Consider the following 23,853-nt stretch of genomic DNA (forward strand, 5'->3'; position numbering starts at 1 on the left):
CATTTTAGTTTGTACACTATAAAATTTGCCAGATTGGTTATATATCTCATCATATTAATGAGACCGTATGGCAGCCCAGTAATGAGAGTTAGCCCTATCATGGCATACCATTTGCAAAAGTAGACAACCCAAGTTATTGCAAATGGGGTATGATTAGTGGGCAAATAGTTAAAAACTCTCAGCAGCGAGTTCTTGGTAAATTGATGATAATGCTAATATTATTAGATGTTTTTTTATATAAGTAAATGGATATTATGCCTGACTTATGCCAGTTATTATCATGGAAAAAACATAGCCTGAACCTAAACTGTGTATATTGAGTGTTGCCTGAGCGGTTTTACTTAGAAGCCAGCCTGTAAAACATGATTGTAAATATCATGAACTTGGAAACTAATTTCCCAGTGTAACTGATTTTAGCAGCAGTTTTAAAAGCTGTTTAGTAAATCAATGTGTATTACTTTAGTTCACAATGTTATAAGTCACATTAAACGAAAATCAAATTGCTTTCTTTAAATTTGTAGGAACCAGTGTCAAAATTTCCTACAAGACCTTTTGAATCTCAAAATGATATTGAACTTCAGCAAAGCCCAGTCATTCATGAAAACCAAAAGGCTACAACAGTGAAATTGTTGCTGAAGACCAATGGTAACAAGCATAGTTTTCTCTCACCGGGCATTGTGCCGTTGGAAAACTGCCGTCCCTCTGAAGAACATTCCCTGAGGCTACCTGTATACACATCACCACTAAAGGTATCATTGTTATTGATACAGTAGCACAGTGTCATATATCATATCATATCATATCGTTGGCAGATCATGATTTGAAATACTAGACAATATAGACCACACAGCTCCCCTCTCTCTAAAATAATATTTGTTTACATATGTATATTTTTGTGTCTCCATAGAGGTGTGTTACGTTGTGTTTATGCATGTGCACTTGTATTTGTGTATGTCTGCCAGTTTGTCTATATGGATATTGTAAATGTGTGTCTTTGAATGTATGCTAGTATGTATCTATATATATATGTTTGTGTGCCTGTCTATGTTCATGCCATTTATTGGACAAGCATTCATGAATGAAATCACATTTTCTAGAATTTTCAGTTTTGCTGCACTTTTGAATTTAAAGAAGGCTTATAAATTTTAGAAGTCTGCGGCTCTTCTGCATTATTCTACATCACTATTTTCGTATAATCTTCAGTCTGCCAAGGGAGAGGTTGTGGATCCATTAATAACTATAATAACTGTAAATATGAGAGTCCAACTGCATAAGCGACCGGATGCTGATATCTGTGTATAATTTGTTAAAAACTAACATTTTTATTTTTCAGAAGCCTTGTACAAATAATTAAAAATCAAACTGTGTTAAGATATGCACTATTACAAAACAGTTCCTCATGACAATATTGGCAGATTATATTAATGTATGTTCTACATCCAATATTTGGGCAACAATATACTTTATGGTTTTAAAATGTTGTTCAGTGTGTCTGGGAGCTGCAGAAAATGATAGCAACACAATTCTGTCTATCAAGGTTGACAGTTCATTAATATAAACAGAGATACCTCAATGCAAATGAGTGAAGCAATGCAGTCCCTGGTGCTAGGAAGTAACATTCTGTAAACTGGAAGGAAATGAGAGATCTTGCATACAAATCACCTGTATAATAACATAAATGTGGACATGGTATTGTATAGAGACAAATGAATAAAACAAATATGCACTAATAATAATGCAGACATTAGCACAGGGAGCATTGCCTCATACATAACCCATACAAGTGAAATATATAGAAATGCCGTTTAAATGTGTGGGCTTTGTTATTATCACTTCCCTTCCCACACAAAATAATAATAAAAAAACATATATATATATATATATATATATATATATATATATATATATATATATATATATATATATATATGTATATATATATATATAGTATAATACAGTTATAAAATATGAAGTATAGATATGTTTGTAGTTTAATAGGAGTCAAGGTGAGTGACAAGAAGGTACATTGAAATCAATATTTTGTGTAGCCACCCTTCACCAGGTTCTCCGAGTCCCAACTGTCACACTTTTGACAGAACAGTCCCTATTTTAGGGTCCTGTCTCACTGTTCTGATTTTGTTTCATGAGGTCCTGTCTCCAGGGCCACCAGTGAGCTGGAAGCAGGCAGCACAGAGCATTAGCAGTGCTCGTGCTGTGCAGCACACACTAGGACCATACACAGAGTGCTTCAGTAGCACTGTCTGCATTGTGTTCAGTGTTGTTTTCCAAGAAGAGAGACTTTCAATGAGTATGTCAAGCTTAAAACTAGGTTGAGTAACACCCCCTTAGGGGCAAATCCACCCCTTTCTGGATGGGCTCACACATTACAAATGTAACCAGCAATGAAAGTTGGTTCATTGGTGATGCCTGTTTACCCATCCTAATTCCATATCTCACAATGATAGGAGGTGTACAAAACCCCCAACACTATTTGCAAAAATCTAATTTCTAAACTTCAATAAACTTCCACCATAATCCACTGTTACCTGCAGACACTCCTTAATGTACTAATGACCAGTCTGTGCTTTGCTACAGCCAAATATTTCACATTTTTCCTCATCATTTCTGTAATGGAGCATCAGTACTCCGACTGAGTACCTCCATTAAAAGTTCCCTTTCTCTGGAGAAAAGCACAGCTGAAGTGATATAGCCATTTTCCCAAACACCAGACAACACCTGGTGAAGGGTAAAACAACACATTTTATTGTCACCAACCACACATTTATAGGGACACTCAAAACATGGGCTCATCAACTGGGACAATAGGTTTCTTCCCTAGCGCTGCTGTGTATGGGGGATAAATCACTCCCAATTATCAGGGCACCATACAATAATACTTTAAAAACATATATTTCCTCAATAATATATTAACAAATTGTACATTATCAGACATGGCTAATCCTCACAAGCAAGATGTCCAAAAAGTGCATAGATCAGATGTACCTAGTCCGAGAAATCATTGTGTTAAGTGTGAATATTCAGATAAATGTTAAAGGAACACTATAGGGACAGAAACACAAACATGTATTCCTGACCTTTTAGTGTTTAACCCACCATTAAGGTGGCTTGCCCCCCCCCCCCTTAACTCCCCTATAAAAGTTTAAAACTCACCTTATTTCGAGCATTGCGTGGGTCTGCCTGTGCTTGCTCCACCCTATTTGTGACATCATCAAAATGGCAGATTTTTAGCCAATCTAATGCTTTCCCACAGGTTTTGAGTCAAAGGGAAAGCATTGGATTGGCTAATAACATCATGGGGTTGGGGCCAAATGGTGTTTTGGCCAATCAGGACCTCCTCATAGAGATGCATTGAATCAATGCATCTCTATGAGCACAATTAAGCATCTCCATGCAGAGCGGGGGGACGCTGAATGTCAGTGCTGCTTTTTCAGGGAGTGGCCACTTGGAGGTGTCCCTAAAGGCAATGTAAACAGTGCCTTTTCTCTAAAAAGGCAGTGTTTGCATGAAAAAAGCCTGAGGGGAACTATTATACTCACCAGAACAACTACAATAAGCTGTAGTTGTTCTGGTGACTATAGTGTCCCTTTAAGATTGCTGATTTTCAGACGCATATGTATTATTGACTGACGGTGAGGATGCGGATAATGATTTAGGATTCTTTTTGGTGGTGGCGGTTGTTTTAATTTTTTATTATTTTTCTGTTTACGAAAAGAAGTACAGTGATATTCTCACACACTGTTTCTCCAGGGATTGTGTTTTTCTGAAAACTGCATCAAACATTCAAATGTAAATATGCACAATGGAAGATGTTTTTTAAAGTCTTCAAATATAATTTTTTCTCACCTCTTTTTTTTTTTTATTAATATTGATCCAGCTGGTCAGCAAATCTGAGAAAATCAAATAAGGTAGACTAATTTTAGCTACACAAAACAACTGTGTTTTCTTACATTACCTTTGTCAGCTTTCTTATGTATTGATTAGCTGTATATTTTATCTAAGGGTAAGTAGTCTGAGTCATCGATTAATTCGTTAGTATAATAACCCCTGTATACTAAAGTAACTAATGCAACCTACTTAACCAATATGTTGAACAATTGTAAATTATATTTAAAAGATGCAAAATAATCTACACATATGCGTTATTCTTTTCTGTTGTACATCAATGTTGTGCCTTTCTTAATGTATACCGTATATAATCAGGAAACATCCGTATGATTGCAACATTTGATGTGGGATGGCCAGAAGTACGAAAGTCACTCGAGAGATTCTGGCCTATCCTACTGAATGACGTACATCTCAAGGATACTCTAAGTCCACATGTCAACATTACAGCTAGACGTGGACGAAACATTCGTGATCTTTTGGTCCCTAGTCATTTTTCCACCAAACCACAGCCACGTACCACTTGGTTAGGTACCCCTCCAATAGGCACATATGGCTGTGGCAGATGCGTAACCTGCAAGTTTATTCTTAAAGGCTCCAAGACTGTTAACGATAGCAAGGGACAGGGCTCCTTTAAAATTAAACGTTTCTTTAACTGCAATACAAAGGGCCTTGTATACCTACTATCATGTATCTGTGGACAGAAATATGTAGGGAAAACCTTTAGGGCCTTTAAAGACAGGATTATGGAGCATGTAAGATCTTCTAGAAATCGTCTCGAGACACCTATCTCGAGACACCTGAAAGAACATCACCAGAGGGATTCCAGTAACCTTAGGTTCTGTGGACTAGAGCTGGTTAAAAGGACCCCGAGACGTGGAGACTTTGACAAAATTTTAAGACAGAGGGAGTCCAGATGGATATATGAACTCAAGACACTTCAACCTTTAGGTCTGAATGAGGGGTTTTCTTTTGCCCCGTTCATATAACCAGTTTCTGGAAGATGGTCTCTATAGATTTATATACACACATATAGACCTTCATATCTCCTCAGTCCATACATGTTTTGTCTCTGCGTTTTTTCTCTACGTAGATTTTCTCTGCGTAGATTATATATATATATATTTATATATATTCTCTCTGCACTACTTTTATCTTTCACCCTTACATCCAGCCCCTTTTTTGGAAGGATTTACTCTTTTCCACTCTTTTTTAGTCTCTGTACAATATTTATATGTGTTTGATTGGAAAATGTGATTCTAGTTTAACATTAATGCTAATTTTCTTTAACCCCTTAAGGACCAAACTTCTGGAATAAAAGGGAATCATGACATGTCACACATGTCATGTGTCCTTAAGGGGTTAATCTATTTATATATTTTTTGTAATCCCCTCCCCCTCATGTGTCCTATAATAACTTTTTTCCCCCTATATGGCTTTATATTTAGCCATTAGAATGTTGCCCAAACTGTCCAATTATGTATCCTCTGCAAAGTGGCATTCTTTATTTACAAGTGAAGTGTGATGAATCTATACGATATCCACTTCCTGTATAAAGTTCCCGCGCATGCACGGCTGCTGGTGTGCGGACATGTGCACTAACAACACTTTTTCGGATATGCGCACTACAGGGCTCGCAGAGTCTTTTGACATGCGCAGTCACCTTTACTCCTCCCTGTCGAGACGGACGTTCTATATGGACAGCCCTTGACCAATAACATTGGATGGGAGGTACGATGAGACATTTAAATGGACGGAAGGGGGGAATACTTTGTTTGGCTTACTTCACTTTACTTTATTTTGCCCTTGAGAAAGGCGGTTAGTCCGCCGAAACGCGCGTTGGGCTGTTTATGCTAATTTCGATTTATTTAGCAAATCTTTTTTTACAGTGTGTAACATGACTATTAGAGCTGCTTTGGCTCTGGAGAATATATATGAGGGTGGTTGGGCTTTATATTGGGCTATTTGTGGTTTGACCTAGCTTATAACTTACTCAGATTCTTCGCTAGGTCATTTCCACTTTATTCTTTCTTCTCTTTATATGCCCTTCTCTATCCTTTCGATTTCCATATTTCAATGTAACCCTGTAGGCTCAGTTGCAGGACATTATATAGTGTTTATTGTTACATGTATCTCTACCCACTACTCTGCTATAAGTGAGTTTGTTACATTGTTTAGAGATTGATACATGTGTATACAGCTTTGTCTCTGCAGATACCAGGCCTGATTTACTCACCTATCTATAGGTGCTTTTCTTTAGTTCTTTAACCAGTTTTTTTTCAATAAAGTCTATTATTTTGTTTGAGACGTTGTTCTGGGGTGGCCTGAAGGTGACCAGCCCGTTTTGGTACGGGGTGATCATATCCTTCACATTTTTTTCTCTTTTGTGTTTAATACAGAGTTATGCCCCTTTGCCACCCCATTAACCCTTTTTCTCCGGTACTCCCAATTAGGTCGTCTACCTAGGAAGTACCTTTTTCTATATTTTGTATACCATATATACTCGAGTATAAGTCGACCCGAATATAAGTCGAGACCCCTAATTTTACCCCCAAAAAATAGGAAAACGTATTGACTCGAGTATAAGACTATGGTGGGAAATGCAGCTACTACTGGTAAATTTCTAAATAAAATTATATCCCCCCAAAATTATATTAATTGAATATTTATTTACAGTGTGTGTATATAATGAATGCAGTCTGTGTGTGTGTGTATATGATGCAGTGTGTTTGTATGAATGCAGTGTGTGTGTGTGTATGTAATGCAGTGTGTTTTATGAATGCGGTGTGTGTGTGTGTGTGTGTATGTGTATGAGTGCAGTGTGTTTGTATGAATGCAGTGTGTGTGTATGAATGCAGTGTGTGTGTGTGTATGAGTGCAGTGTGTGTGTGTGTATGAGTGCAGTGTGTGTGTATGAATGCAGTGTGTTTGTATGAATGCAGTGTGTGTGTATGAATGCAGTGTTTGTGTGTGTGATGCAGAGCCTTGGGGGGGGGTGGACATTTTTATTTTTATTATTATAATTTTAATATTATTTTTTTTTTAATATTATTATTTTATTTTTATATTATTATTATTTAAATTTGTATTCATTTATATTTTTATTCGTCCCCCTCCCTGCTTGATACATGGCAGGGAGGGGGGCTCTCACTCCCTGGTGGTCCAGTGGATGGGCTGTGTAGGAGGGGGGCTGGCAGAGAGCTTTAACTTACCTTCACAGCAGCTCCTGTCAGCTCCCTTCTCTCTCCTCCGGTCAGCTCCACTGCAAGTCTTGCGGCCGTGTGGAGCGTTGCCACGGTAACCCATGGCAACGCTCTGACCACGCGGCTCTCGCGAGACTTGCAGAGGGAGCTGACCGGAGAAGAGAGAAGGGAGCTGACAGGAGCTACTTTGAAGGTAAGTGTGGCGAAACCAACTTCGCCACTGTGAGCTGGAGAAGCCTGGTTGCTCGCCTGCTCCCTTTGGACTATGGACCAGACTTGAAAAAGGTTTATTTCCCCTGCCGAAAGGTTTATTCGTGCTTTCTGCCAGGGTGCTCGGTAGATTTTATCTACCGAACCAACTACTGTACGAGGGACCACCTAGAAGATGGAGTGTGCCGTCAATTGACCGCCCAGAAGCTGCGGTTAACCGCAGCTTAATTGACAAACGCTGGGTGGCCTTTGTTCGTTTGCCGAACACGTGGCAGCGGCCATTTTAACTCCCGAACGGCCAGCGGTGCTCAGCGCTCAAACTATGGAACTGTAAACGGACACTTAATTGCACGAACACCGCTGAGCCGTCCGTCGCCTGGGTCCTAATCGTACAAGGTTAACCGAACACCGGAATTCGGTATTTCTATGTGAACTGTGGTAACCCAGATAGCTATGCCATGGAGCCTATTTGTGTGATTAAAGACTTTGGCTCCATGGCGATTAAACTGTATCCGTGTGGTCTGGGTGCCATTCACCTAATAATGTGCACCCAGACCTGAGCTATCTGGGGATATGTTACATGTCTGTGTGTAATGGATTAAAGGTAACTTTATACATTTTAAAGCATAATACTGTATTTAGGTTCCCACATGTGTAATGGAGTCTGGTCTCTGGCCTGGGAGATAATTGGATTACTTCTCCAATTATCTCCAGGGCAGAAGGGAGGAAACCAGGATGCATTGTGGGAATGTTCACTGCTGTGTGTCTGTAATTGGTTTATGTCTGTCCTTTGTTACAGTCTTCCATTTGGTCCCCTAGGGGAGTGTCCACCAGGTGGGAGACCTGCATAAATACTGGGCAGGTAGCCCTGAGTAAATTGAGTTCCTGCTTAACCCTGAAGCTGAAGTGTTGTCTCATTCTTGGGGCGAATTTGGCTGTATGCCGACTGCCAGGAGTGTAAGCGGTTCGTATTGCTTTTCCTGTTCGGCTGCTTCCAGGGTTCGTGTGTCTGCTGTTCGAAAGTTGGTGAATCCATGCAATTTGGGAGTTCGGGAAATTGGTGCTTACTGTAGCTGCTGGTCTATCTAAAGGGGATTATCGCCTAAACTGGGTTTTATCCCTTTTGAGCAAAACGGTCCGTTACAGTAAGTTACAGCTCTCTGCCAGCCCCCAACAGGACCTGTCTGTATTATGGCAATGTAAGTAGCCATAATACAGACATTAACTCGAGTGTAAGATGAGTGGGGGTTTTTCAGCACATAAAATGTGCTGAAAAACTCGTCTTATACTCCAGAATATACGGTATCTTTTATTGATTAATGCATAAAGAGAACATATTTAAAAAATTACTGAAAATTACAACAACTTGTGTGGGGTAGGAAAAATATGAGTGAGGTAGATATGTTGATATAATTTTTATAAACACATGCCAGTATGTTGTGGAGTACAGAATCTCACAAAATTAGGAGTATACCATAGTCTTCGGAAACTTTAATGTGCAAAAAAAAAACATATAGAAACATTTAGTGTAGATTGCTCTCTCCTGGTGCTCCTCCTACCTCTTGCAGTGCTCTTTTAGTGTTTCTTTCTCGGGCATTGCCTCTTCCCCAAGCCCCTCTCTGTTGGTGTCCCCAAAGGTCCAGTCCTTGGTCCCGTACTGTTCTCAATCTATACTGCCTTCCTTGGTAAACTCATCATCTCCCTTGACTTCCAATATCACTTCTATGCAGATAACACTTAAATCTATCTGTCCTTTCCTGATCTCTCCCCGCTCCTCTTGACTAGTTTCTCTAACTGCATCTCTGCTATTTGTAACTGGTTGGCTGCCGACTTCCTTAAGCTCAACTTGTCCAAAACAGACCTTCTGGTCTTTCCTCCTTCAATTGTTGCTACTCCCGTTTCTGTCTCCATCCATGTTAATGGCACTACCATCAGCTCCACCACACAGGCTCTCTGCTTAGGTGTTCTCTTTGAATCCGACTTTATGCCCAGTCGATCGTTAAATCCTGCAGCTTCCATCTCAAAAACATTGCGCACATCCGCCCCTACTACGCCATATGCGGCTAAGGTGCTGGTCCATGCCACTGTCCTCTCTCGCCTTGACTACTGCGATCCACTTCTCAGTGGTCTTACATGTTCCCAACTTGCACCGTTACAGTCTATAATGAATGCAGTAGCAATGTCTGCCCGCATCTACCACTCATCACCCCTCTGTCAGTCCCTGCATTGGCTTCCCATAAGATATAGTAATACACAAGTGTGTCCCTGTAGCGGTCACCCCGATAGAGTGAGGGACTGCCAAGAGATGTCCTTTCTCCCCTGTTGTGAGAGGGAGACTGTAGAGCAGAGCAGGAACAGCTCTTAGAAGAGCTAGTAATTATAATACTCCAAAGAGCAATCTCAAGAGCAGGGATTATGGCAGGTATAGCTTTTCCCTACAAGCACGAGATGAGGCTCTGTGTTGAGGGTAAATCAGGAACTGAAGTTTTAATGGAGGCACACTGGCCTTTTATGCAAGTTTCCCAACAAGGTTGACACCCAGGTGGACCTTGTTGGGCACAGGACACAAAGCATGCAGACCCATAAAAACAATGTGATAAAGAATGACACTCCCACATACAGTAAACAATCCCTCCCCTCTGTCTGTGATATAATTAAGGCAGATAATGTATTAACTTAATTAACTCTAGGCAGAAAAAACATACATTTTTATAAGGTAGCACAAGTACCCCAAAATACAATATATTCAGGAACTTTGTGAAAGTCCCATTTTGACTGACCGCACGCATGGTTCCAGAGAATTAGGCCTGTCTATTTCCAACTGTTGAAGTACCGTTTGAATTACCGAACAAAATAGTGACTGGGCATAGTCAGTGTGTGTCCCTTGTTCGTGGGCTTTGACTCACCGAACGCCGTTCGACTCCCGTTCAAATTGTCGAAGTTTCCTGGAAGGTAACTTTTCAGCGGTGCCGTCGCATGACAAAATACAGCTGAATTCGTTCGACCAAATAAGATGGCCACCGCCACGTGTTCAAATGTCGAATGTCGGCCACTTCAACTACTTCAACTGTTCAAAGTGCTATTGTTCAGAGTACAAATAGGCGCAAATAGGGTCTCTCATCATAAGGGCCATAGTCACAGGGTATTCATTGGGAAAATTAGGATTACTGAACAAACAGATGAAATAAGGAATAAAATCCAGGGACAGAGTGGTCTGTCACATTGGACGTCTAGGCCCCTACAGTCTGCCGAAGACCTACATCTGTACTTTGATACTCGCCTTCAAGACTTCTCTAGGGCTGCACCGTTCCTGTGAAACTCCTTTCCTTTTCCGTTAGACACTAACCCAGTCTCCACTCCTTCAAAAAATCATTAAAAACTCACTTTTTTACAAAAGTGTATCAATTAAACTGTTAATGGCTCTCAACTGATTCCTCTCCTGCAACTAACTTTTTTTAAAAAAAGAAAACACACGTCTTCAGTAAATACTATTCTACCAATCTACTTCCCTACCTTTTGGGTCACTTTACCCAACTCCCTTTAGCACAGTGGTTCTCAAACCAGTCCTCAAGACCCACCAACAGTACAGGTTTTGTTTGTATCTCTATTGGAATAAAACAGGGAAATACATAAATCCTGGACTGTTGGTGGGCCATGAGGACTGGTTTGAGAACCACTGCTTTAGCATATAAGCTCATTGAGGAGGACCCTCAAACCCTCTGTTCCTGTGCGTCAAACTTGTGTGGTTACAATTATATGTTTGTTAGTCCACCCATTGTAAAGCGCTACGGAATTCGTTGGCACTATATATAAAAAATATTTAAAAAAAATTATACATATAAAAATAATTATATATCCATATTGCACTTACAAATAAAAAGCACTAGAGGGCAGCACTAATCAGGCACAGCAGTAACAACAGATGGAGAACTTTCCCGATAGCGAATTAGGACAAAATGAATGGTGGACTTCAACAATTATTGTATATCTGAGTTACTCCTAAATTTGTGAGATTCTGTACTCCACAGCATATTGGTATGTGTTTATAGTTATTATAGCAACATATCTACTTTAGTCATATTTTTCCTACCCCATCATTTTTTATGTGTGTATTATACAGGCTTTCTTTTCCAGAGTAAGCCTTAGATAAAGGCGTAATTGTTTATTAAAGTATTTTCCAATCAATCATGTTTGTTTTCTATAGGTAAAAATTACACATGTGCATTTGTATTCGTGAGAATAACAAAATTACGAAAAATGTTGGTTGTCAATCATTTAGTCAGGATCTGAACGCAAATGCAGCAATACCTGAATTTTAGTGTGATCCAATGGCTTATTCGATCCTTCGTCTATTGCAGCAAGCAGCCACTGGTTGCTCACTGTTTAGCCGACATACCCACACTTATAGTATGGCGTATCTGTGACTGGTAGTGATACCCTGAAGCCCCTACTTGTCAGTTTAGGGCAATATATACAAATGCATAGTTTTATCAAACAAGCTGTGTGGTAGTATTACCAATGATACAGAAATAAGGATACTAGAAATTGTGACCCCTATTGACCAATTTGGGGTATCACAAGAAGGGTTTATTTTTGCAACCATACTTACTTACCAAATCTGTATCAAATGTGTCAGACTCTTTTCTTTTGACCAATTTATCAAGTGACTATATGGTGTAATGAGATATGTAATATATCTCATTACACCATATATTCACTTGATAAATTGGTCAAAAGAAAAGAGTACTGTCTATATATATATATATATATATATATATATATATATATATATATCCAATAACAGATGGCTGCACTCACGGAATATTCAGTTTAAAATATAGCTTTTATTCCATATCCATAAAATCGACGTTTCAGTCCCTCTTGTGGACTTTCATCAGGATTGACAAGAGGGACTGAAACGTCGATTTTATGGATATGGAATAAAAGCTATATTTTAAACTGAATATTCCGTGAGTGCAGCCATCTGTTATTGGATTTATGGATACTTGGCCCTGGTAATGCACCCGGTTTGGACTCATTAAGCAAGGTCAGCTTGTGTGCAAGGTACAATTTTTATTTTTATATATATATATATATATATATATATAACAATAAGGAAGGGAAACAGGAGAAGGGATAGAATAAATGATAGAGTGTCCTGCAGAGTGGTAGTTGCCTCGTTATAGAGGGGTGACCTTAGGATAGGTTGGGCTCGCCAGTTGTTTTCTGTATATATATATATATATGCACCATTTTTGAGTGATTAAATAAACGTGACATTTTTTTTTTTTAATTCTTTATTTTGGTTGTGCAGGTGGTTACAGATTGACATTTTAAAGCATTGATATATATATATATATATATATATTTCCCACATTTTTGTTTTCTTGCTTGTTCAATAAGTAATGCCAAATTTAATAGTCCAGAAGTCTATACTATTTATATTGACAATAAGGTTCTGTACAGTGTTCTTTACAATGCATAAACGGTTTCTAGGAGAGGCAGATGTAAACATTGAAGGAAGGTTGCAGAGGTTAGTGCAATGAAGAAGATGGAACAATATGTCTGGCTGTGCAATAATTCCAGGAGTACAATAGGTCCTGCATTTATACATAGCTAAGGGAAATAACAAATGAGGCATGACAATAAGTTTGTATCTACTGCCAAAGGTTATGTTGTTTATAATATGTGTATTGTAAATGTGTTAGGTATAGTGTTATGGGAACTGAAAAAAACAATGCATTAGGTCACATGGAAAGACTAGTGTTAATATAACAATGTTTCAGTGTTCCAGTAATACGTTCTGCAACATGGAGAATATTTTGTGCCTTTTTAACATGCTGTACTGGTGTCTTCCGAGAATGAAATATGTATGTAAGTGCCCACAAAAAAAAATATGCCAGAAGCAGTAACAGCTATTTATTGACAGGGTTATTGCATTGTTCTGGCCTCAAAACCTGGAAATGTTAAAGGCACAATATTATTTTCATATACAGTAGACACGTCAATACAATTTGACTTTATTTGCATATGAAAAGATGAGTGGATTTGATGTTAAAAAAACATAATACCAGGCATCAATTACACTGTACTGTTAATAAGAAGATTAGTAAAGACTAGTAAGAAACAAGCCCGATACCGATCCTATTATCATTATTTAAGCACTAGTGCAACATTGGAATGAGAGAACCTTAAAAAATGTGTAATTCACAACTTTATTATATCTCTATAAGGATGATACAAAAACACACAGAAAAAAACAGTGCCAGAAAAATGTGATAAAGTGAAAAAATAGAAACAACTAAATCAAATTGGACAAGCAGATGGATCCTATAGAGATAGTCAGAATGATCTCCCAGCTTGGAAATAGACTAGAAGCAGGTGAACTTAACCGATACTATGTTGCAAAAATGCATACGAATTGAATGCACCTAGCTAAGTCTTATAAGCTGCTGGGGGCTAGGAGAGTCTGATATAGTATCTAATATATAACAATAAACGTAGATAAAGAATAGCAGACTGATCCTAAGGCAGTGTAATGGATCATGGGCAGAAATTGTAGAGTAAAGACAGCTCTGTATGGTTTTAACCAGTGACTCTCTCTTATTAATCAGCTTAAGTAATCGTTAAGAAACTATAGTAATAAAAGGAAATTTGAATATATGGGGTAATCTAAAGGAGTAAACCCCAGGCTGAGAAACTATAACAGCCGGGAAACTAACAATTGACTATGAAATTGCCTCTAGTATAATATCCCTTATGGTCAAGTGCTGAGAACCAATATAATAATATATAGATGCTAGACATGTATGCAGACCTAAATGTGTCTGCTCATAAGTAAAGGAACAAGTAGTCCCATATAGGATACACCCTGTAGATACAGAGATTAGCCAATCAGGATATTAAGCTGTGACTTTCTGTGACAGTCTAATCACAGACTTCCCAATTCAGCTCAATGAGAAGTCTTTGCAAGGCAAGTGCTCTGGGCAATCACCCACCTCTTGCGTTTAACTGCACTGAGCTAAGCAAGCCAGGGGTCTGGAATGTTCCTTTAATGGCTGATCAACTATTTGCTACTTACCCATTAGACAGTTTGTTCCACTCATAGTATGTTAGGTGGGGCAATGAGAGAAGATATAATCATCCTATTAGATATATGGGGGCCAAATTTATTCACCTTATACCCAACCCTTGCTAAGAGTTTTTTGAACACTTGTCTGTTGGCTATGGTATATATTTGGTGTTTGGTATATATGCAAATCCTATATTTTCTACAAGACGTGCGTTACAAAATGACTGATTTTAAAACATACACCATATTTTACCATCAACATGGTGCTCATTTGGTTGGAAAGACCAGATTTGCCTTTAGTAAGTATGAGAATAGAAAATCTGTTTGAAACAGTCATTTTCACCAAATTTTGTATATCCAGGCAGAATTCTGTTCTTAGTGATTCACATATTTTGTGTCATTAGATTCAAATCCTCCACATACTGTTAATGAGTAAATCGTTAGTGGATTGTAGTAAAAATCTAATCACATTAAGGCAGATTGTCTAGGTAACCATTGCAAAGATGTTCATATGGTTTATAACCACTGCATGGTGCATATTTCATTTGTGAATGTTACATTATATATGTATGTTTATTATATAAAATATGTTTGTGTGCCCTAACTCTTGCAGAAGGGAGGGCAGCATTACTGTGTAGTATATGGGAGGGGGGGGGGGGGGGGGGGGAGAGGGGTGGAATAAACTGTATAGAGCAGGGGTGGGCATGTTCTGGCACTCCATATACTGTGGATTATATCTCACTTAATACTTTGCCAGCATTATGTCTGTAAGACTATTAATGGAGATGTAGTTCACAACCTCTGGAGTGCCGAAGGTTGCCTACCCCTGGTGTAGAATATCAGCAGGGTTGCTATGGTGAGTCACTTGATCAAACCTAAAGCCTGCAGAAGCATGACATTCTACTCCTATATCTTTACTCTACATATGTGCTACACCCATTGACAGTTCAAAGCTGCTCTGTGTGTACTTTGCCCCAGGATAAGTTTCTCATCTAAATTCGTAATGTGGTCCACCACCTCTGTTGAATATAACATCCTTCTGTATTTTTCTAAAAAAAATTGATTCCCACTAGGTTCCACAATATGCCAGATTTGTTGTGTAATTGTAAGGCTGCCTTGAAGCTAAATCTCTACAGCCTGCAGGCTGTACTAAGAGCGATTACTGACACTATGGTAGCATATGCTATACATTATGACTGAACTTTCTGGACTTGAAGGTTTTGTTCAACCTATACAACTACTTAAGATTGTAGCATCATTGAATCATCTCCAATTACTTGCTAGTCATTTCACAAGTTCACATCTGGAATAACGTTTTGTACAGTCCCTCATTCTCATGTATATTCTCCCCAGCTTTGCATTGTCATGGTGCACACTATCCTGTTAGACTGTAAAATAATAAGCCATCTTGAATAGCACTTCATATAAAAATTCAACAAATGTAGGGTAGGGTTTCCACTTCTCTTGTATCAGTTTACATAATTATATATTCTGCTGCCTGTAGCCCTTTCTCTGATTAATGACTACATATTGTGTAGCTCTTTCGATAAAGTTATATAAGAACGTCAGAGATAAAATAAATTATGCATGTTCTTAGCTAACTCACTACTGAGCTATAACAGTGTATGCAAAGCCAGACAGAATTGCTGCTGAGGACCGAGAATTGAGGAAATAAAACTGCTGCTATACACCTAGACGTCCCGCTGGGTTCCAGGTCACAGAAGTCGTAAGCAAAGAATGCCAATAAAGACTTTTTTTCTCAGCAGTTTTGCAGTAGCAATATTATGCGTACGAAAAATGCAAAGTTACTTCAAAACATTCAAATAGCTGCTTGAAAAGCCCAATGTAAAATGTCCTGCTCTGTTTACTAAGGCATTTTATTCAGATGAAGAACACATCTATGCCTTTTTTTGTTATTCTTGGAAACATGCATCACAATTTTAAAATAAGAGTACTTGGTTCGAGGAGGGAAGTTTAATAAAAATTGTAGATTATCCTAGCTTTAGTGTACTAATAATCTTAATTTTACTAATGACAGGCGAGTATTTTGCATAATCTCTCTTCTTCTAGCTCCACAGCAGCAAAGAAACACATAGAAAAAAAGAACCAATCACAAGAGAGTAGGATGCACATGAGGTATGATGACCTAATCACTTCCTCTTTCAGAAAGCGACATCAAGCAGAAGCAAACATATAACAAGCAATAACAATAACCCTGAAATCCTACATCCGAAACAGCAAACTTCCAGAGAATTTCACACGAACAATCAAATTTCTTCAGTGATGAATCATATTGAAAAGAGAATGTGTGACAGGTTTAGACACATCATTCCATAGTAGTAAATTGTAAACAACAATCTGACAACTGAATAACCACTATGTAAAACTCCAATGACAATTCCAGATCAATGGAAATACAATTATCAATGTAAACACAAAACATTAGGAGCCTAACTTATCTTAGACCAGTGACACATATCAAGAAAGCGAACAGAAAGGGACGGATAGTAAAGCAGGGAGAAAAATACTCGCCTCCTGTCATTACTAAAATTAAGATTATTAGTACACTAAAGTTAGTATAATCTTCAATTTTACAATATAACAGAAGACTTTGTATTTTGCAATTTTAACACTGAAAGAGGATTAGAAAACGAATGAAGAATCTGAATAGTGCGACGAGGGACATAGCACGTCGGGGCTAAGGGAGAAAGATACCCATCAAATGCCCGAACATCCGGTACCTGACGGAAATACAGTAGCCCAAGCATAAAAGTCCTTCAGTCCCGTAAAAAACGGAGAACGACCTCCACATCCCATAAGCCATGGGTGGATGTCACTGGGTAGTTGGTACATCAGAGGATCCTTGTTCATTGGGAGTCCCCAGACCAGTACACGGGCCATTGAACTGTCCAAACCACCATATTATGGATCGAGTTTCCGTTCCAACACCAATCAGACTGGGAACGTCCAGATGGAGAGGAAGCATCGTCACGTTCCTGGGACCTAAGAGACTCCTAAGAGGTTACTAGCAGCCTACGATAGTCCGCCAATCTGCCTAGAACCCCATGAAACGTTAAGGCCACCATGGTTAGCCGACCTTCCAGGAATAGAAGATGTGGGTTCCCCTTCGGGTTTGTGAGAATGGTCGGATATGATTGTAGGAGTAGGAGATCCTCGCCAGTCAGTCCCTGAAGGTCTGGGAAACAAGGTTGACTCCGTCACAGCAGGATGGTCAAGACAGTGTTTCTAGCTGAACAACAGGATGATGGAGAATTCTCGCACTCATTGCAAAGGAGAGAAAAGCATAAGTCCCCTGGGGAGGCCCAGTGAGCAGGAATGCGACCACCAATGTGCACCATTGTGCATTGAGCCAATTGAAGAACACTGAATTCTGGCGGTCCCTCTAAAGGTTGGAGAACTAATCCGTGTTAAGATGTGTCTCCCCCGGGAGATAATCCGCCCGTGAGGAGGTTCTGTGAGGAAGACAGAAATTGAAGATGCCATTCATGATGTCTGATAGGAGACTGGAGTTGGCTCTAACCAGACGATTGATATACCTTGAACAGTGGGTTAGAGCACACAATTGTAAAAAGCTCTCAAATTAGAGAGCAAGATATTGGTAGAACTTATTGTCATTCACCATAAAGTTCATGCAACTTAAGAAATTGTCCTATTATATGTACAGTACTTTAAAAAAATCTCATGATTGTACAGTCCACCCCAGAAATATAGTGGCTTCTTCTGAATCCTCCAACACTCCAGGGGTTACAATTCAAATAGTGATCTAGGGAGATGTGAACTAAAATGGTGTGATAACGTTAGGTGAGAAGCCTCCACCATATACACCCTATGTGGAGCTCTCACCTTGTTAGAATGCACTTGTATTTGATCTGTGTTTGGTCCCAATTAATATCTGAGTGACAGAATTAATAATAGCGTAACACTATATATGTGTAGGTACATATGTGTATGCTCCCTATATATCCTGCTCACCTGATTCAGGGACTTGTACTGGCCCCACAGTGTATCTTGCGGCATAAGCAGTACGTGGATTTTCAGTAGTATTCCAAACTTTATTTATTTCCAAGACTAAAATAAACAGTAAAAAATATATAGCTTTATCTAGCTGGCTTACAGTTCGTGGGGTAGTTGTGATTACTTTTACAGGTCCACCGTCCACCGATGTTGCTGCTAGATCTTCCTCTCCCCTGGATGCCAGATACGTAATGTCGGCACCACGTGACTTACGCATTTCACCCCGGGTGGGCTTTCTCAAAGTCTGTGGGTGCCAAGTGCCAATCTCTCTTACATACTCTCATGGTATCACACAATTGGCAGTGTTACAGCTGTACATAATTCACAATGTTTTTAATCCTACAGATTCTTCCCACCTAATTCAGCAACCAATTATTCCTTTAAAAACATATATACAAAGAATATACCTTCAACATGTCATTTATATACTAAAATAGTTATAGCAGCAATTTCCATTTAAAGTGATAAAGAAGAGAACCTTGTTGGTATATATTACTTGGAAAAAAAAGCAGCAGTTAAATCTAAATTTAAAGCTAAAGGGATGCACCCTTTAAATTTTCTTAACCACCACTCAAAATTCTTAAAGTGACACAAATATTCTTAAGTCGGGTAGTCTCTTTCTGCTTTTGTATATTCTCCCTATTTTGGAAAATTACCCAATATTATGAATATTACTTAAATCAACATTAATTTATTTTACGAGTTTCAACAACAAAAGTAGAACACTAGGGTTCAACTTTAAGGGGATACGTCTCTTAAAATATATATATATATATATATATATATATATATATATATATATATATAATTGCATATATATTTCTCTGGGGATTCAGGGAGTGCATAGTGTGGAATACATAGGTGTACTAAAAAATGTGTGAGTTCAAAGTCTATATTTAAACCACTAGGCATTAAAGCCCCAAGCTTAAATATCCATTGCATCTCCCAGATAGCTAACTTTTTTGTGTAGTCTTCTCCTCTTGTATCCTTCTTAACTTTCTGGATTCCATAGAAATATAGTTGACTTGGATCCATTTCATGTTTCAACTTGAAGTGCGCAGAGATGCTATGACCTTCAAAGCCTCTTTTTATGTTGTATATGTGTTCATACAGTCATTTCTTTAATGGTCTTTTGGTTTGTCCAATATATTGTAGTCCACATGTACAATATGCTAGATAGATTACCCCTTAGGTGTTACATGTGATTGTGTGTTTTATATTGAACTCTTCTCCAGTATATACTGGTTTTTGCACTAATTCGACATGCACTGCATGATCCACATTTCCTAAATTAAAGGAGTTCTCCATGTCTTTTTTATTTTTGACTTGTAGTTCCTCAGGGCTAGCATTGATTTCGAATTTGATGCTCCTCTGAAGACTATCTTTGGTTTGTCTGGTAAGATATTGTGAACTAATTCATCCTGTCTCAGGACTGGCCACCGTTTGTTTATAATTCTCTTAATTTCTTGTGCTTGATTATTATAATTAAAAATAATTGGGATATCCATATCTTCCTGTATGGCACCTTCCTTATTTCTATATTCGAGAAGATCTTCCCTTTCCATTCTTGTGACTTCTTCCAGTGCCCTCTCTACATTATCCTCATTATAATTTTTAACTTTTAAAAAATTAGCTTGATGTATAAAATCGTCAACTTGCGTGCAATTTCTTTTGATTCTTGTAAACAATTTTTTCGGAATGTTAGCGAACCACGGATGGTGGTGGCAACTTGTCTTCAAGATATAGTTGTTGATGTCTATCTTCTTAAAGACTGTTCTGGTCTTCAAGTTTCCTTCACTGATAAAAATTTCAAAATCTAAGAATTCCACTTTCACACTACTGTATTCAGCCTTCAATGTAATCCCCCAATCATTAAAATGTAAAAATTCCGGCGTGTCCAACTGCCGAGGTGAACGGACGCATGGAGTGAGAGCTCCCGGTCCGAAACAGCCACAGCCTGACTAAAAGCAGCTTTTACCCCCAGCAAAAGGGGAAATATTGAAGCAATTTATCTCTCCTACCTATCATGTCTCGAGCGAAGCAGACAAAGCTGACGGACTCGATCCGATCAACGAAAAAAGACCGGTCGCGGCCGGCGCAAGATGGCGGCGGCGAGGAGCTGGAGGAGGCACAGGCCTCAAGCCCTCATGTAGAGCACGAGGAGCAGCGCTACACCGACGCCCCAGTCACAGAGAAGAAACTTTACGCAATGTTGCAAGACTTCAGGCTTATTCTGCAGTCTGACCTAAAGAAAGCCACTAATGACATTAAAAAGGAAATTGCAGATTTGGGTGAAAGAACTAACAACCTGGAAGCCCGCACTGATTATATCTGTGCTGCACATGATACGCTGGCAGACACAGTACAGTCTTTGGTGGAAGATCAGCAGATCCTGAAAAGGAAGATGGCGGATATGGAAGACCGCTCCCGCAGGAACAATGTTCGCTTCCGCGGAATTCCAGAAAGTATAGCAAGAGAACAACTGCCTCACTACCTATTATCTCTCTGCAAGTCCCTGGTACCAGACACATCGGACCAAGAATGGCTGATGGACCGTGCCCACAGGCTACCGAAGCCGCAAAATCTACGTCAAGACACGCCACGAGACGTGGTAGCGAGGTTCCATTATTACAAGACTAAAGACTCCCTTCTGCAAGCGGCGAGGAAAATAGCCACGTTGCCTGAACCATATGCAGGCGTTCAACTATTTGCAGACTTGTCGGCTATGACTATGAGCAGACGGAGGGAGTTCATCAATGTAACTAAGACATTGCGGAACAACGACATTCCATATCGATGGGGGTACCCGACAAAGCTACTTGTTTGGAGGAATGCCAAGACACACACTGTCAACGAACCAGAGGTGGGAATGCGCTTACTAAAGGAATGGGGCCTGTTCCCGTTACCACCACCACCACAGGACGCTTCGAACACAGCATCTCCGAAAAGGCCACAGGCGGAATGGCAGATGGCGAGCTCACCACGTGGAAAGTATTAAGACTCTGGGTCCTGTTCCGGCAAAATCATGCCGCCATCCCACGGCAAATACTGAACTATTAAAGGACTCTCTGGCCCATGGCTACTCTTCTGATATCTGACATGCTAACGTAACTGGTTGTGAGTATGTGTATAATGTACCATGTTAATGACTGCATAATACCTGTTCTACCCTAGTACCGAGGTAGCGGGACTCCATGGTGCGGGGCTAACCCAACTCGCACCACCCGTGAGGATAGGGTTCGGGGCAGATACATAGCGAAAGGAGCCTCGCAGCTCCCTCATGGGATGTAGCACGAGGGGGGCACAAGGTAGCCCAACCTTAGCGACAAGACGATAGAATGCCTCATGTCAGTGTAATGTCAAGAGAATGGTGGGACAGGGGTATGGGAATTCGCTACAGCTATTCAAAGGACATATGTTTAAAACCTCAGAATGTTAGGGTAAATACAAGTTTATAAGGAATTAGGCTGTTTGCACTCGGCCGTACTATCTAGGTACGACCCCAGGATGAGAAGTGTGAGGGGAAAAGTTTGCCCGCTCGCACCTCACCCACGTAGAGCGCCAGTTTTCTCAAAGGCGCTTTGTACATACTTTGGTTACCCCTTTCCCCTTTCCACACCCCTGTTTACTCTATACTCCACCCCTTCTCCTTGCCCTGGAACGGTTTCTTACAACAGGTCGCAAGACGTGAATGTTACCCCAATGCCCTGGTACAGCATAGTTTCCCACCAGGATCATGGATGATTCCCTAACTATATTAACATTAAACATTAAAGGCCTTAACAGTCCCCATAAAAGGAGGTTGGTGGTACAAGAAATGAACAAATCCAAGGCAGCAGTTGTGAGTCTCCAAGAGACGCACTTTTGTATCACCAAACCTCCGAAATTCAATATCAAGTCATACCCCCAAGGTTACCACGCTATGTCCGCGACTAAAGCCAAAGGTGTTGCCATCTATTTTCATAGAGACTGGGCCTTCACACCAACCAAACAGTATGCTAGCAAGGACGGGAGAATATTGATACTAGTGGGTTCCCTGAACGGGTTATCGGTGACTATAGCTTCAATATACGCGCCCAACGACAGACAAAAATCCTTCCTTAACAAGGTATTTAGAAAAATTGACGGGATTAAAGTAGGTCACACGATCATAAGCGGGGACTTTAATTGTTCCCCGGACCCAGAGGTAGACATTAGGAGAGAAGGTGACAAACGTCCGCAACAGCACTCGATTTCACTAGGCCTACATCTTCGGGATTTGATGCATGGACATGACTTTTATGACACCTGGAGGAATCTTAATCCAAGTGGGAGGGATTACACATTTTATTCAACGGTCCATAGAACTTACACGAGAATAGATCTATGCTTACTCGATATCAAAACGCTGCCCTTTGCCACGAGAGCGAACATAGGACCGATAACGTGGTCCGACCATGCCCCACTTGTCATAACAATGCGTATCCCGTATCCTGCTAGGGGTAGGGGTACATGGCGACTAAATGATAGCCTACTGGACACCCCAGAGCACCTCCGAAGACTAAGGGCCCGGGTAGAGGACTTTTTTGCTGACCATACCCAGTGCTCGTCGTCTGTTACCACACAATGGCTAGCCCATAAGGTGGTCATGAGGGGTGAACTGATCCAATTAGGGGCTAGAACAAAGCGATTCCACAACACGGCTCTGCATAAAGCTGAACAAGAACTGGCCATAGCAGAAAACATTAATAAAACAAAACCCACGCTAGCAACGCACACACAACTGATGACACTTCGCGCAACACTTCACAGCCTCCATCTCACAACCACAGAGAAGCACTTGAGGTCTTTAAAACAATCGTACTACATCATGGGCAACAAAGCTGGGAAACTATTGGCCAGCAAGGCGAAACAAACAAAACTACAATCCAAAATCCCGTACATAACCTCTGCTACAGGAGACAAACTTTATAACCCTCAGGACATAGTGAACGAACTAGCAAAATACTATGCCGCACTTTACCAACTAGACAAGGACTCAGCCACACATCAACCAACAGAGGACGAGATAGGCCATTTCCTAGACAAAGCTCCCCTAGATAGTCTGACACAAACACAATGCGACCAACTGGAGAGCCCCTTCACGGAGGACGAAGTGGAATCTGCAATTAGGTCCCTGCCTAAACATAAAGCCCCAGGACCGGATGGGATGTCAAACTATTACTACATCAAACTGGCCAAACAAGTACTCACACCCCTTACCAAAATGTTTAACCACATAAAATCGACAGGAATCATGCCACCAGAAATGTTAGAAGCACATATAGTGACACTACCCAAACCCAATAAACCCCCCACACACTGCGCAAACCTGCGCCCAATCTCACTCCTGAATGCTGACACTAAACTTTATGCCAAACTCATTGCCTCTAGACTCAAACCGATCCTCCC

General features: G+C 40.0%; 1 protein-coding gene across 1 annotated transcript in view; it reads left to right on the forward strand.

Annotated features, from left to right (window-relative positions):
• The window catches only part of LOC134586234 (uncharacterized), a 167,505-nt gene that overhangs the window by 42,209 nt on the left and 101,443 nt on the right, over nucleotides 1–23,853 (forward strand). The window contains exon 3 of the mRNA XM_063441730.1: nucleotides 522–749. Within this exon, the coding sequence (XP_063297800.1) occupies nucleotides 522–749 (228 nt within the window). The remainder of the gene's footprint in view (nucleotides 1–521; nucleotides 750–23,853) is intronic.

This window comes from Pelobates fuscus, chromosome 2, assembly GCF_036172605.1.
Source record: "Pelobates fuscus isolate aPelFus1 chromosome 2, aPelFus1.pri, whole genome shotgun sequence".
Taxonomy (NCBI): Eukaryota; Metazoa; Chordata; class Amphibia; order Anura; family Pelobatidae; genus Pelobates; species Pelobates fuscus.